Genomic DNA, 16,292 nt, shown 5'->3' on the forward strand with positions numbered 1-16,292 from the left:
CTGGGCTGATTCAATTGGTGTATAAAGTTTGTAAAATGTTCATAGTTGTGCATTTATTGTATGGGTGATTTTTATATATTGCAAGTTATACAAGGTTGCCTTAGGCAATAGTGGAATTAATTTTTAAATGAGTCAATGCAGGGAGGCCAGGGTGGCTCGGTGGGTTAATAAGCATCTGCCTTTAGCTCGGGTCATGGTCTTGGGGTTCTGAGACCGAGCTCCACATGGGGCTCTCTGCTCAGCAGGGAGCCTGCTTCCCTTCTTCTCTCTCTGCCTGCCTCTCTGCCTACTGTGATCTCTGTCTGTCAAATAAATAAAATAAAATAAAATAAAATAAAATAAAATAAAATAAAATAAAATAAAATAAAATGAGTCAATGTAGGGGCATCTGGGTGGCTCAGTCAGTTAAGCCCACAACTCAGGTCACAATCTCCACGCTCAGTCTGGAGTATGCTTGAGATTCTCTCCCTCCGCCCCTCTCCCTGTTCTCTCTCTCTCTCTCAAATAAATAAATCTTTTTAAAAAAACATTAAAAATAAATTAAAATGGGTCAATGTAAAGAAATTCAAATAAATAGCGATACCCATGGTAGGTAGATGTGGCATAGATGAAGGTGGCGGATCTGAGAAAAGACTGCTCGGCACAAGGACAAGTGATCCGAAGTGTTTTCAGAACGAGAATGACAGCTTACACTGGTATCCTTCCAAGGATTAAAGCAGAAGTGGGCCACGGATTCAGCTGGAGATGGGAGAAATGCAGGGTACAGGGGGTCAATGAGGACCCTGCGACTCTAGGCAGAGGCCCAAGCTAGGATCCGTGGAAACACAGACACAAAAGAGATCATCAGAAGGAAAAACAAAGCCCACGTGAAGACTCACAGCACAAAGGGAGTGAAAGGGGACACGTAATCGAAATTCACTTTGTGTACCTGGGAACACAGGGGCGTTGAGAAAAATGGCAAGAACCTGAGCAGGAACTTTGGTTCCATGAGGTTTATGTTGGACTTGAACCACCATCCCGCCATGAAGGGACGGCCTCCCGTAGAGAGCCACGTGCCATCTAGAAGGTGACACATACAGGTTAGGGTAGGGGCAGGAATTTATATCCTTTCCCCTTGAGTCTGGGCTGGCCTAGGGACTGGCTCGGGACAGCAGAGATGGCAGAAGCAATGGTGCGACGTGTCTGCACCTGGGCTCAAGTGCTTCAGGGCACCCCTCAGAACGCAGCCCCCAGGAGGGCTCTTGGGTACAGCGTGCTGGAGGAGCGGGACTCTGTGCAGTGAGAACTGACAGGGAGGCCCCAGCTGGAGCTGGCCAACCTCCAGAAGCAAAGTCAAGCCTGCAGTCGACCGCCAACACAGCGGGGAACCCAGCCTACGGGGCGGACTGGCAGAATCACGAGGGAGACGGGTTTGCGGGTTTGATGGTTTGTCGGAAGCCTCAAAGTTTGGTTTGTTACACAGTAAGAGATGACTGATACAAACAGTACCAGTGTGGGAACAGCTGAAGACAGAAAACAAGAGGCACAGACAACGTCAGAAGAATACAGAGGCAAAAGAGGAAGAAGCCAAGTTTTGGAAGGATGTCCCCCAAGGCCTGGGAAGGGGCTGGAGAGCAGACAAGGTAACAGAGCAACAGCAATCAGAAGCGGCCACATATACAAGAGCAGAGAAAACCAGGGACATGGGAAGGTAGGGGAGACACAGGGATAGGGCAGTCAAGGAGTCATCAGAAAAGCATAACCCCTGGGCTCAGGGCAGTGGCTGGCCTAAGGAGGCACTCCATCAGCTTGGATGAGTGAAAGCAGTCAGGTCTGGCAAGATGGGAGTGCCCTCGCTTCAGAAGAGCGGGAAGATAATTTTGATAATGGAACAGAGGGGGCCTGCGGCGTGTTGGGGAGGGCCAGGTGAGAAAGACATGGAAGCCTAAGTAAAGATTTCTGATTTGAGGAACTGTTCAGAGACATGTTGGAACAGGGGCCCGTGGAGTCAGGAGGACTTCTGAATGTGCATGGTCCTTTCTCTTGGACTCTACAGTTCCAAGAGGGGCCAGCGGCCAGCAGCAGCAGGATCCCCCTGGCAACCTGTGGGCAACGCCAGTTCTCAGGCTCACCCCAGACCTGCTGATCTGCATTTTACCCAGAGGTCGAGTTGACTTGCCTGCACATCTAAGTAGAAGCAGCACCGCTCTGGAGGTACAGAGACAACAAAGTGAGAGAGCCTTTAATTACATCTTGAGAAAGTCATTCTGTTTTGAATTCCCTTTCAAGCTTCCCATTGGCAGTCTCCCACACTCCAAGATAAAATCAAAGACAAAGTCTCAGTTTGGTGCTAAGGGGTCTTCAACACCTTCCTCACACTTGCAAATCTCCCTTTTCCACAAACAGAGGCAAAGCCTTAGGCAAGCAAGGTCTCCAGTAAGCTTTGGATAATGGTGTTTACTTCCCTTGTGTTTATTTTCAGGATTTTCTTCTGTGTAAGGAAAGTGATGGGGTTTTCCATTTGTGGTGGTCTTCATTTCACATTTATCTAAGGGAAGAACCAGAGTTCCACAAAAACATGAAGCGAAACAGAATGTGGATGGAATGGGGAGTGAGCCAACGTCATTGCAAGGGAAGCGACACTCAGCAATCTGAAGACTGGAAAATCCTTGTGCAGGTCTGAAGACACTTAGGCACTGGTGGAAAGTACAAAGGAACGAAACAGGAAAGACAGGAGCTGTCTGTGAAACCAAGAGTATGCTACACTCAGGAAGGGATTAGCACCACTGGAAGGATTTATCCCAAAGAGGAGAACTGCTCTCCCCTGGGTCTGGAAAAATGACAAGCAAACTATCAACGTTCCCCATAAAGTCAAAGACCAGAGCTCCCATCTAAGGAGAGTAGGGCTGGGTAGACTATACCAGCAGAAATCTTGGACCAGCCGTTGTGGAGAATGGCCAAGAGAATCAAGAAATGAACAGAAGTTTGACCCAGCAAAGGCCCGAGTGCTCATTGTTAGTCAGGAAAATGGGCGCCGAGTTCAGTCACCCTCAAGTTGAGAAAGGCCACCTCCTGGAGGCTGATAGAACATACACAGCAAAAGGAGAGGGGATTGTGGCGCCTGGGTGGCTCAGTGGGTTAAGCCGCTGCCTTCGGCTCAGGTCATGATCTCGGGGTCCTGGGATCGAGTCCCACATCGGGCTCTCGGCTCAGCTGGGAGCCTGCTTCCTCCTCTCTCTCTCTCTCTGCCTGCCTCTCTGCCTACTTGTGATCTCTCTGTCAAATAAATAAATAAAATCTTTAAAAAAAAAAAAAAAGGAGAAGGGATTGAGGGGGTTGGTAGGGGCTAAGGATGGTGACAAGTCTTTGTCATCAAGGCTGCACAACGGTCAAGAGTTAACAAAATCGGCCCGTGGAGGGACAGAGGAGGAAAGAGTATACGAGAGCATAAAGAACCCCAGGTTTCTAGGGAAGACGACACAGGGGAGTCAGAGGTAAGCTGGGTTAGACTGAAAAAGAAAAGCATCAAGTAGAAAAAAAATTTTTTTTAAAAAGTCTAGTTTAAAAAATGTTGGGGTGCCTGGGTGGCTCAGTGGGTTAAAGCCTCTGCCTACAGTTCAGGTCAGGATCCCAGGGTCCTGGGATCGAGCCCCGCATCAGGCTCTCTGCTCAGCAGGGAGCCTGCTTTCTCCTCTCTCTCTCTCTCTCTCTCTCTCTCTCTCTCTCTACTTGCCTCGCTGCCTACTTGTGATCTCTGTCGGTCAAATAAATAAATAAATAAATAATCTTTAAAAAAAAAAAAAAACATGTTGCCTGAAGATTGACCTGTACTCAAAATTTTATTACCAATGGTCAGGACTGCTGAAATGGCAGTATAAAAATTCAAGAGGTATTTTTTAAAAAGAAGAGAAACGAGGGCCGGAAATAAAGGTAATCAATTAAAATCAGGACATAAGGATTTGCAGTTCCTGCAAGAAGAAGATAAATCATTGTGTATTTTAAGCATGCCCCAAATAAAACCCCCGGATGAACAAAGGACTGAAAAGCTCTCTCGTCACAGTGCATCGCCAAAAGGGGACCCCTCCAAAGAGCAAATGAAACTAAAATATTGAATAAGGTTTACCAAAATATAGTGCTATACCCGGTACACAAAATCCTCAACCATGAAGATACCCAAGAAGTCTTCCTTGGACCTCCCCCATCATTCACTCACTCCCATGCACCTGCTGAAATATTCATTTTGTCCCTGTCTGTTCACCCATCCCTTCTTCCACAGCAGTGGAGTGTGTAGCGGGGCACAAGGCCAGCCACAGCATGGACCGCATTTCCTGGATACCTTAAAGGCAGAAGTGCGGCTATGCATCTCAGTGCCCACCAATGAGAAATAAGCACGTATCACGAGGTGGCCCCTGGAAACCTCCCTTTTCCCTTGACCATCTTTCTTCTGGTTAGACAAGGATGTTGATGGCGCTCTACGCTGCAGGGTAAAGGGTCACATGGAAGTCCGAGGTGGCTTGGCTCCCAGGTGTCTACGAAGCCCCAACAGCTCTGGACTGCTTACCCCTTGAGTTCATTAGAGAAAAGAGAGGTGAGGGTCTACCTCATTTATGCGATTGCTACTCAAGTTATGTTTTTCTGCTGGCCCACCTTAACTAACACACTCTTCTTTGCCTTTTAGCAAAGTCTTCCTGTCCTTGACCATTTGACCTTCCTCGGCCAGCCTGGATCCTTGGGATTGAGAACAGTCATTTCAAACTGCCCTTCTCGCAACCCTTGTTCTTCTCTAGCTCCTGCCTAAGCAAGACGCAGGCCCTTGTCCTCACCACCCCTCGCTCTGTGCCCTGCCAGCAGCACACGAAACAACGAAGGGGGAAATTTAAAATAAAATTTAATCTTAAAACCATCCAAGAGGGACCATTCTTTCAACCCCAGGCCAGTTCCTCAAGAACAGGGCAGGTGACCCCTCACCATCGCCTCCCACTGTCTCCAAGTATCTGGCACAGAGTAGGTCCAGCATGTGTTTATAACTGAGGGTTTTGGAGGGGAGGGGGGTCGGGGGGTGAGCCTGGTGGTGGGTATTAAGGAGGGCACGTATTGCATGGAGCACTGGGTGTGGTGCCTAAACAATGAATTCTGGAACACTGGAAAAAAATTCAAAAAATAAAAATTTTTTAAAAAAAGAAAGAAAGATTAAACTTCCATGAGGTCTACTCAACAGTACTCTGACGCATCTCCAGTTCACTCCTCATCATGCCTTCCTTCCCATGCTAAGCACTGTTCTAGAGGCTGGGCATAGAGTGGTCAGCAAAGATCCCCACCTTCACAGAGCTTTGCATGCTAGTGGTAGGGGTAAACAGGGAATATATAAATGAATGAATGAATGAATGAACGAACAAAAAAGTTCAAACAGAGATACACACTACGAATGAAGACAGTGACTGGAGGTTGGTGGGGGGTGGTGGGGAGGGATTTTAGATATTCAGATGTTTTTATCTTTTTATTTTTTAAAGATTTTATTTATTTATTTGACAGACAGAGATCACAAGTAGGCAGAGAGGCAGGCAGAGAGAGAGGAAAGGAAGCAGGCTTCCTGCTGAGCAGAGTCGGATGTGGGGCTCCCTCCCAGGACCCTGGGATCATGACCTGAGCCGAAGGCAGAGGCTTTAACCCACTGAGCCACCCAGGTGCCCCAAGATATTCAGATGTTTTTAAGAGGCGGGGCCATACTGGCAGGGTAAGACACACCCGGCCAAGGTGGAGGGACCAAGGGCCAGAGCGGAGGTGGAAACAGGCAGGGGATGGATCCTGGGTTTGTCAGTCAACTCCCCCACCCGTTCCTCCTCACGTTCTCCTCTTCCTCCCCGCTGCTTCTCTCCCCCCTTCTCACTCTGACTCTGTCTCTCTCGCTCCCCCCACTTCTTGTCCACTAAAACACACATCTGAATCTTCAACCATCTTCCCTTTCTGCCCAATTATCTCAGAGGAAGGGGTAGCCAACGTTCAAGGCGGATAGCCCTTTATCTACAGCCTTCATTCCTACACCAACTGGTCATCGGTCCATCAGTACGTCACTCTCTTTGTGTGTCTGTATTCTCCCCTTCAAACATTCTCGGGTGCAGCTGAAACAGCCTCTCATTTCCTCCCCTCCAATTCAAATGGTCATCCTCTACGTACACGCACCCCACAAAACTGGCACATATGGAAATACACATACACGCCGAACAGATGCACCCACACACACATACAGGCACACATCCTTTACCAATCTCTGGTGAAACCTCAGCTCTGTCACCAGACGTGCCGGCATCCCCAGACCCACATCAACCACCAAAGGAAACGTCTACTGAGATGCAAACTCATCTCCCAACACAGTCCCACGGGACCATCCTACACAGGCCCAATGGGAACTTTGCTAGGGTGTCATGCTTACACAGAAGGCCTGCCTGGAATTCCCTCTCCAGCCTTCTCTTCTCTAACACCCCTTTTCCAACTTGTCCTTTCCAAACCCTCAGCCTCTGTGAGCTCCTGCACCGGACCACACCCCCCCCAAAAAACCACTTCTCTTGTCCCATCCATTCCTGAAGTTCTTTTACCTACTACAGTATCTCCCTTAGACTCACATATACTCTCTTTCTCTGTTTCTCTAACACACACACACACACTTCATGAATGCTCACATGCACACACCTATGGGGATGTGCGGACGTGCCTTGGAGTTACTGCTGGAAGCCTCCCCCCACCTGAGTGGGGCCTGACAGGGAAGCCAAGAAGGAAGTGTTGATAACATCCCTGGAAACTCTGGGTTCAGTCATGCCTGAGAGAAAGCTCACTACCCTTTTCCTATTTAATTAAAAGTTTAAGGACTTTTTCCCATTTGCAGTCAAAAGAATTTTCACAAATCCAACAGTTTTAACTACCTCTCCATTAAACACTTCTATCGGAATTTATATAAAAGCCAAATAATAAGGGTTGAGGTTCTCATTAAAGACACACAGGCATATAGGCGCCTGGGTGGCTCAGTGGGTTGGGCTGCTGCCTTCGGCTCAGGTCATGATCTCAGGGTCCTGGGATCAAGTCCCGCATCGGGCTCTCCGTTCAGTGGGGAGCCTGCTTCCCCCTCTCTCCGCCTGCCTCTCTCTCTACTTGTGATCTCTGTCAAATAGATTAAAAAAAAAAAAAAATTGCCCAAGGTCAGATGTTCTGCGCAGAAGCACAGAACATATTTAAGAGAACATGGCCTCCCCGAGGAAGGGATTAAGGATACAAACCCCAAACCCGGGAAACAAAGAAAACAAAATAATCTACTACAAAGGGAGAAGACAAAACCTATCAGAGGCTCATGCAGACCTTGAACAAAAGCCTCTACTTTATTTTAAACAGGGTTTGAGGAGTTTCGTTTTTGTTTTTGTTTTTGTTTTTAAAGAGCTCAATCCACTTTCCAAATACCTTTTATTTATAAGCCTCCTTAGCGAAAACCCCATCCTTCCTCATTAAGCACACTCAAAACAGATTCTCCAAGGTACTCATGACTTCACTCATGTCATAAAATCCAACTAGAAATTGCACCACTTACATGAAGAAAAGACACAAAACGTTTTAACTCCTAAATGGCTGAGAAGGTTTTCAATTACATTATTATGAATTTTACATCATTCCCCCTTAATAACAACAATTTAAAATTGTTTCTTCCCAAACAACTATTGAGATAAAAAGGCTGCACCATCAAACACACACACACACACACACACACACACACACACACACACACGTACTCCTTTTTTATACCATTGTTGCAATGGTACAGCAGGACTTCCAAGTTTTCTGAGTCCCACACATCACTTCCTGAAACACTGCCTCGCCAACTGGGGAGGTGAGTGTGCAAACTTTGGGGGGAGGCAGTCACTTGCATTTCCATCACTCTACTGCCTACAGGACTCCCACTTGGGTCCGCCTCAGCCCTGAGGGCTCTCCAGTGCATTCATGCACGTGTCTACATGATGTCTCTGTGGGAACATAGCACCAAAATAGCCAAGATCAGCTTTCCCTTTCCTTCAAAACCAGCTTCTTCTGTGACATCTCTGCTTTGGCTCCAGACCCTACCATTTGTTGAGAGCCCTAGTTCAAACACCCTGAGTCACCGGTACGGCCTCTGTCTCCCTTCTAAGTTACAGAGATGCTCTGTTCAGTGCCCTCCTCTCCCTCCCAACCATAGTCACATCACCTTAGTTGGACTCTTCTCACACCTTTATCTCCATTGGGTGGTGGCATCCTCTCTTGTTCCCCCTACCTCTTATCAGGCTCTACACTAATCTAGTCAAAAGGTCAGATCCATTCTCACAATGTACAACTCCATCCACGATGCTGGTCCACGCCAAAGTCTTCAAATGTGCTCAGTGGTAGAGCTGGTTGTCTTTCCAAAGGCCTTCCTCCTCGCTCATAGAGCATTAAGATCATTGATGTTCATGTGACGATGTGCCTGGCCCCCAGGGGATGACAGGGGATTGGTCTAAGTTGATCACAGCAAGCTCCTTCTTTGTCAATGGCTGGCCTATGCCCATCTGAGGTCAGCTGATCCATTTCTGATCAATAAATTTAAAAATCCAATGGAACTGTTTCCAGGAAAGCTAGTCCTTCTTATTAAGAGATATATAGAAGAACTTTTGCTATCACTTCCACCCCCACTGCTATCTTGCTTCCTGTTTTGCATGCTATCATGTGAGGATGTGATGTCTGGAGCTACAGCAGCCAATCTGTGACCATGAGGAGATGGCTGAAACTTCAAGAATGGCAGAATAAGAAGAAAAAAGGGTCCTTGAAGACATGGTTGCTTTCATCCAAAATAGCCTGAGACTGACACCCTAACAATTTCTCTGTAAGTAAACAAATGTCCTTACGCTTTACACCACTGTCTGTTGGATGTTCTGTTACCTACAGCCCAAAGCATTCTCACAAACTCTTACAAGGAACAAACTCTTTGCCTTACTACTGGAAGGTCCTCTGTGCTATGTGTTGTACTCAAAGCACAACATCAGCATCAAGTGGGAGCCCCAGCTTAGACTCCAGGATTCAGAACCTCTAGGGGTGAGGTCCAACAGTCTGTGCTCTAAAAAACTCTTGGGGTGATTCTTGGGCATGCTGAAGTTTGAGAAACACTCTCCTATAATATGCTCACAAATTACTTTTTCCTCATTCACCTATTACCCTACATACCCTAAGGAATACTGGGGTCTGTATTTCTCCAGTGGTGGTAACCCCACTTCACTAGGTTTGAGCATCACATTTTTTGCTTATTTAACTTCATCTCTTCTTAAAATTTTCAAACTCAAAGCCTCCAGGTGCTGGTGAGGGACACCAAGGCCTAAGTATGAGAAAGTCAGAGTGGAGAGGAAAACATGGCCATGCAAGGGAACAGATACAGGACTGCCAAATTTATGATTATGTCAAGAAGAAAGGGAGGGAAGGAGACAAGTCAAGAAAACAGAAAGGAAGGAATGAAAGAAAGACCTAAAGACAGACAGATTTACATGCAAGATTTTTAGACATAGACAACTAACTGAACTTTTTAAATTACTGGTCCAAATTAGATAAAACAAGTCCTCAGTTAGACTCAGCATCCCCCTGACTGTCTGTGACCCAAAACATCAAGTTCTTAAAATATGTACACGTACTTTGAATGTTGTGGCCATCTACATCCATCTACTTGATCTAAAACGACTATGATTATTTCTCTGTGGCTTACTGTGTATCAGCCTTTCCTGGGCACAGGGTCTTCATCAACGCCCCCCTGTTTGGGGTGGCAAAATGGTAAGTTCATGGACCTTTAGTTAGTGTCAACAGGACTATTTTATCCATCAGTCAGTGAAGATGACATCTAGAAGCACAGGCCTCTCAAGGGCTTACAAAAATGCTTATGATGTAAGGAAAAAATTAATTGGCCACACCCCTACCACACACATGTGACAGAGTTTAAACTAACAGATGCCTACAACATGTGAATATAAGTCAATCAAGCAGCATCAGCTCAGATGGCACCGTAAATGCAGGACGTGGACACAGCATTTTAACGTCTGATATGATGTGGAGGGGAGCCAGACTAACAGGGCTTAGGACCTGCTGAGGTCTGGAAAAGGCCCCGAGTTTCAACATGGAACCAATAATCACTCCGTCCTAAGTCTTGTCTACTTTATAGCAATCCCCAACTTCTTGACTCAGTTCTACTGCTCCTTAAGGTTGCTTACTCTAAAGGAGGATTCCCAGCCTGAAACAAAGTTTTCAACCATGGCTGCACGTTGGAATCACCTACGGAGCTTCAGAAACACGGCTGCCTGGTTCCCAGTCCCAGAGGCTCTAACTAAACTGCACCGGGGTAAGGCTGTGAGGCTGAGTATCTTTCACGAGCTTCACCCCACTCACCATAGCTCGAATATAGCCAGGGTTAAACCCCCACCATTTTAGAAACATTCTGGAACACTGTCTCTGACATAGTTCATCTACCCAGTTACACCACCTCATTAACTAGATTTTCTTTCTACTGCCAAGTCTTGGAACAAAGGAAGACCCTGGTGCTATCAAGCGCTCTGGTGATCTAGAACAGAGGTCAGCAAACTGTTTCTGTAAAGGGACAAATACTTAATATTTCAGGCTTCGCAAGCCATACCGTCTCTCTCACAGTGACCCGACTCTGACACAGCAGCATGCGAGCAGCCACAGACAATACATAAACAAATGAGGGGGCCGTGTTCTAATAAAACTTTATTTATGGACACAAATGTGAATGTCATGTAATTTTCACACTGATGAAGTCATCTTTCTTTTGATTTTCTGCCATTTAAAAACAGAAAGACCATTCTTAACTCACAAACCAAGAAGGAACAGGTGGTGGGCCAGATGTGACCCATGGGCCACAGTTTGCCAACCCCTGATCTAGAACTATTCCACAGACTCAAGACCAACAATTAATGAATGACAGAATTTATATTATCCAATTAGAACTATGTTGAAAGTGGTCAGATCCTACTACCTGCACCCATTCCACCGAACTGTCCACGCAGGTAGATGCCAGTAGAGCTGTCCATACAGCTGAACATAAACCATAAACGACTTACTAAAAAATGATTTTCAAACCTCGGCTGTATCTGAGTTTATCAAAGACAAAACCCTGCAAAGGAGCAGTACACAAGCATGTTTTAAGGGTCTTACATAAGGATTTCAATAATGGGTTAATTTGCTACCAACATTTAGCATTCAGGCTATTTCACATAAAAACTCAGATTATCATTCTCTTGGAAAAATAACTGCAAAATGCAGATACTGGGCCCAAACGTTGGCATGGCAACAATCTAGGGATGCTGAGCAAGGCTACCCTTTTACATGGGGCATGTTCTCCATCTGACCACAAACCCTATCTTCATGTAGGTTAACTGGCTATCCCTAGAGGCATTTTGGGTTTATGACCCCTTGTCTACCATCCTTAGAAAAACCTTCTAACTCTTTCACAACATGGCTTCAATAGCTATCTTATTTGAAGACCTCACATGGAAATCACTCAATCTTCTCTCAAAATTCAACACCCCCATACACCAGGCCCTAGAAACAAAATCTCTGGTTCTCACACCAGTGCAAGGTCTCAACTTAAAAAAAGTTTCATTCAAATCCCCCTCTCAGTGTGGCCTCAATTTGAACCACGGTCTCCAATAAGATAGACAAATGACAAACGACCCTTCAGGTCGTCTTACTCTCCAAGCTGGCCAAGGTAGAGGACAGCCCAAGGAGGTGGGGCAAAAGCACTCACATCAGAACACCTTAATTAAGCAGAGTGATCAATCACACATATAGTAATTAGAAAGCAAGATTTGGGACTGATAAATTAAAACGAACCAAAGGCCATTCTGCACAGGGTAAGAAGTCAAGAGCCAGATTTTGGAAGGGGGCAGGGGGTTAAAAACAATCAAACAAAACAAAACAAAACCTAAGAATACACAGAAAAAGCTAGTAACTAGAGTCTGGTCCAAGTTCATTATTAACCTACTGTGTCATTTCACTGGGCTCACACCCACCTTCAATACAATAGTTTATTTGGGGGTGGCAGACTTCTGACAACTACATGCTAATTGATCTGATGCATATTATCTTACTGGTGAAAGGACTGGGTCCTTTCCCCTTCCCTGGGGAAAGAAAAATTCCAGATATATAGACAGTGGATCCCTACTGCACTTGGGCAACATAAGCCTAGCCCCGCCCCCCCACAGCCTTTTTAAAAAATATAGGTGTTAGTTTAATTTGTTAGCCACATCAGAAAAAGGAATGTTCAAACAGTAGATGTTCCACTTGAAATTAAAATGGAAATTAGCCCTTAGAAAGCAGAGATGACTGTAAGTTTATACATCAGCGGCTGGTTCATGAATTATTAACTGATTTTAATGATCCTGGCTATATTTTATTTGAAGTTATTCTCCTACTTGCAATGACTTTTGAACCCTCAAAACTCTTTCATCCATTATCCATAGACAGTACACTTTCCGAGCGCTGACATTTTAAAAGGATCCATATACTCACAGAATGTAAAGATAATACACACAACATATAATTTATACGGAAGACTCTGGTCATTTGTTAAAGAGAGAAATGAATGAAACCCTATTATTCACGGTTGGTAAATAAATTTAAAGATAAGTGCTGACTTTCCACTTGTTAAGCCTGGAGCAGAGGGTTCTGTATTTCTTCTAAAAAGTTTCCCAGATGGTAGTTAAAAACAAGAAAGGGCAGAAACATACTTTGTTTGAAACCCATCATTTTGCCTCCGGAGTGATAATATACCTCACCGAGAGTTAAGTCTTAAGAGATTAATAATTACAGGTATTTCCAAATTAAAATAAATGCATGTCTTCGTATGCTAGTTTTGTTTTTACACTTTCAGTATAAATCTGTACTGAATAGTACCACCTCAGACACACAAGTTAGCTGTGAAACAAAATGCTATAAACCCTTAATTATCACTTGCTGTTTTATACCCACGAAGTTAATACTTCCTCTTCTACTACATTCTCCCTATAAAGAAAAATCACTGTGAATAAAATTGGGTTTTTTCTCTGCTCAAATTAAGAGTACGAAGATAAAGTATTGGGGCTCAAATGCAAGATTATTGGATTTTTATCTGCAAGGAATTAAATGCGGACATCCCTTAAAAGAAGTACAATTTGATTTCCACCAATATTAAGCACTGTGTCTAACTTTCATAAATCAGATACACACCGCACTTGGGACCACCAGATCGGTGAATTACTAAGAAACCAGGTTGTTCCAGGCAAAAAGCTGTGTAAAGAAAATATGACAGCAAACCAACTTGCATTCTCACTCCCGAAGTTGAACAAGCATCTCCATAAATAACGGGTGGGTTTCGAGCTTTCTATACCCTCCTGAAGTAAATGTTCTGAGTTTAAATGGGCTCAAAATAGCTTTGCTCAAAAAAATAAAAAAAAAAAGAGACACACACACAAAACACCCACAATTTCCTCTGGTCCCTTGAAGTACCCTTGGGATCGCAGTGAACAGAGAGATTTGCCACGCACTACAGAGACTGGATTAGCACAAAAGGTTTCTATTTTGGTGTCATTCGAGTGTTGCTGATCTTAAATCAGAGAAAGAAGTAGTTACATTAAGCAAGGTAATGGCTTCCAAAATTAAGAGCATGCCCAGTTCTCCCAGGCTTGCATACACAGGCTAAGTTGTAAGCAGATAAATAATACCCCACTGGAACAATTAGGTGTGTTCTCAGAAACACGACATACTTAATTAGGCTGCCTAAGTCACTAACTGAGCATACAAGGGGGACTTTTTAAAGCATTTAATAACCTGAGTAAATCCAAAATCAGAGGACAGAAACTAAAACCCTTAACCCTGGCTACTGACAGAGGCCTTTTCTTGCTTCCCTTTCTAAGCTTCACATACCACTCTTGGAATTTTGAGAGCATGAACGCTCCCCCCCCCACCACCACCACCGGCCCTCCACCGCCAGCACACCAAAGGGTTAAAACACACTGAATAATGTCCCTTGGTTCTTTACTGGTCGGGAGGCCCGCGATGCCAAGCGAGGGGCTGGGCGACGGGGGACAGAGGGGTTAGGCAAAGAGACCCTAAAGGTCTTTCACAAACTTCAGCACTGGAGTTGGGAACGGAGTATAAACAAATAGAAAGGAACACGAGCCTCCATCAGCCACGGGGCACAGCAAACTGTTCCTCACTCTAGATACAATCCCTCCTCTTCCTGTTATTTATTCATTAGTTTTGTATAGCACCTTTCTTTCAGCGGCTCCTTATTTCCTCCTCTGTTATCCAAGCAATCATAAACAAACTACGATTTGAAAGAAAAGGCGGGGGGAGGGAGGAGCAGGGGGAAGGAGAAAGAAAAACCACATTCAAAAGGCACAGGCCATCCAGAGCACAGCTCTTTCTCTGAGCGTCGCCCTCGGGGTGAATGTTTCCTCCAAAGCTTGGACCTGGGGGCTGCAGGAAGGACCCAGAAGGGGAGTCCACGCCGCCCTGGCCCAAGGGTTGCGACTCCAGCCCCGCCTCGCCGGTCCGAGCTGCGCCAGCTGCCCTTCCGAGACCCACCTTCGCCCACCTGAAAAAACTCGGTCCTCGAAGTTGCCGCGGGGGAGTGGGGGGAGAAGAGGTGGGTTGACCCAGGGCGTGGTGGGGAGGTCTCCAAGCCTGATCTCCCCGAAATGCAAAACTTACCCCTTCCCCCCCAAAAATGAAAGATGTAAAGCAGCTTGGAGCTAACGAGGGAGGGGCTGGCACCTCCGTTCCGGGGTCCAAGGCGCCCCAGCGAGAGGGCAGCAAAAGCCACCTGCGGGGGTCCCAACACTTCGCGCCCCCACCGCCCCCGCCCAATCCAGGGCACGCTCAAAAGTTTGTTCCTTTCCTCCCCCCGAGCGGCCCGGGGTCCAGCTCTCCAGTGCGCGGGGAAGGTAAGAGGGGTTGGTGAGGTGGGGGTGTGGCGAGGTCGTCGGACCACGAGATCGGGGACTCGTGAGGTGCCCCCCCAACTCAGGGGCGCTGCGCCCATGTTTACTAATAACAACAACAAAGAATCACAAGCGTGTCCCCTCTTTCAGTCCTCGGGCTGCTCTTCGCTTCTTTGGGGCAGCAAAGGAGAGTCGGCGGGGTTGGAGGGGGGAGTAGAGGGGGGAGAGAGAATGTAGCGCCGGCATGGGGACAAAAAGGGGGGTGTGGGAAGGGGGCAGAAAGAGTAGAGTGAGAGAGTTGGACAGAGACGAAGGCGCAAAAAGGAAAGGCGTGGAGAGGGGAGAGAAAAGTGCAGCGGGCGGGGAGCTGGAGCGCGGGGCGCGCCCGGGATAGGGAGGTGGCCCCCGCCCTGCCGCCCCCCGGCCCCGGCCCGGTCACCTTGCTGTAGCCGTAGTAGCCCAGACACTGCGCGAAGTCCAGGCCGGCAGGGTCCCCGGCCGCCGCGGGGTAGAACCTCACATCCATGCCGGAGCCGGGCCCGGGGCCGGGGGCCGGGGCTAGGGCTCGCCGGGGCCGGTGCCCGCTTCCTCGAAGCCGCTAGATCCACCGTCGGGGGCGCCCGGCCGGGGTTGTCCGGGGGCGGCGCGCGGGGCTCGGGGCCGCAAGAGCGCTGCGACCGGAGCCCGAAGAGCCCGGGAGCCGCGGCCGCCGCACACAAAGGCGCGGCCACGCGAGCCGCGGGAGAGCGGGAGGCGGCCCGGGGGACGCGCCCCGCCGGGGCACCGAGGCAGCGCTGCGCGCGGGCCGGGCGCCCGGGGCGCGGGGCGCGGCGCGGGGGCCCGGGCGGCGCGGCGAGTTCAGGTGCGCGGGGCGAGGCTGGGACGGCGGCGGCGGCGGCGGCTGGCCCCGCTCCTCCTCCTCCTCCCCGGGCGGACTGAGGAGAGGAGCCGCGGAGACAAGGGGCCCGGCCCCTCCCCTCCTTCCCCCCCCCCCGCCCGCCCCGCCGGTGCGCTCCTCGGCCCGGACCGCCCCCGGGCGCGCCGACCCCGCCCCGCTGCGGCCCCTGCCCCTCGCGGCCCCTCGCGGCTCACCCCGCGCCTCGCGCAGCCCCGGCTGTGCCCATCGCGCGCGCCGCGGCCTCCCCCCTCCCCGGGGCCCCTCTTCTCCCCACCTCGCCCCCCCTTCCCTCTCCGGTCCTCTTTGTCCCCGATGCCTCGGAGCGCTCCTCGCTCCCTTCCGCTCCTCGGCCGCTTCGGCGGGCCGGCCGCCAGCCCGGTGCCCGGTGTCCGGTGTGGCCCCCCCCCCCCCCCCCTCCGAGCCCCGCTTCGCTCGGCCCCCAGCCCCGG

The 16,292-nt window shown here is 48.3% G+C and overlaps 1 protein-coding gene across 2 annotated transcripts in view; it reads right to left on the reverse strand.

Annotated features, from left to right (window-relative positions):
• Positions 1 to 15,702, reverse strand: part of TOX3 (TOX high mobility group box family member 3) — a 108,650-nt gene extending 92,948 nt beyond the window's left edge. For both annotated transcript variants that reach the window (XM_059383985.1, XM_059383983.1), the window contains exon 1: positions 15,385 to 15,702. In XM_059383985.1, the coding sequence (XP_059239968.1) occupies positions 15,385 to 15,471 (87 nt within the window). In that variant the 5' untranslated portion in view covers positions 15,472 to 15,702. The remainder of the gene's footprint in view (positions 1 to 15,384) is intronic.
• Positions 15,703 to 16,292: the final 590 nt, after the last annotated feature.

The sequence above is a fragment of the Mustela nigripes genome, chromosome 17, assembly GCF_022355385.1.
Source record: "Mustela nigripes isolate SB6536 chromosome 17, MUSNIG.SB6536, whole genome shotgun sequence".
In the NCBI taxonomy this organism is placed as follows: Eukaryota; Metazoa; Chordata; class Mammalia; order Carnivora; family Mustelidae; genus Mustela; species Mustela nigripes.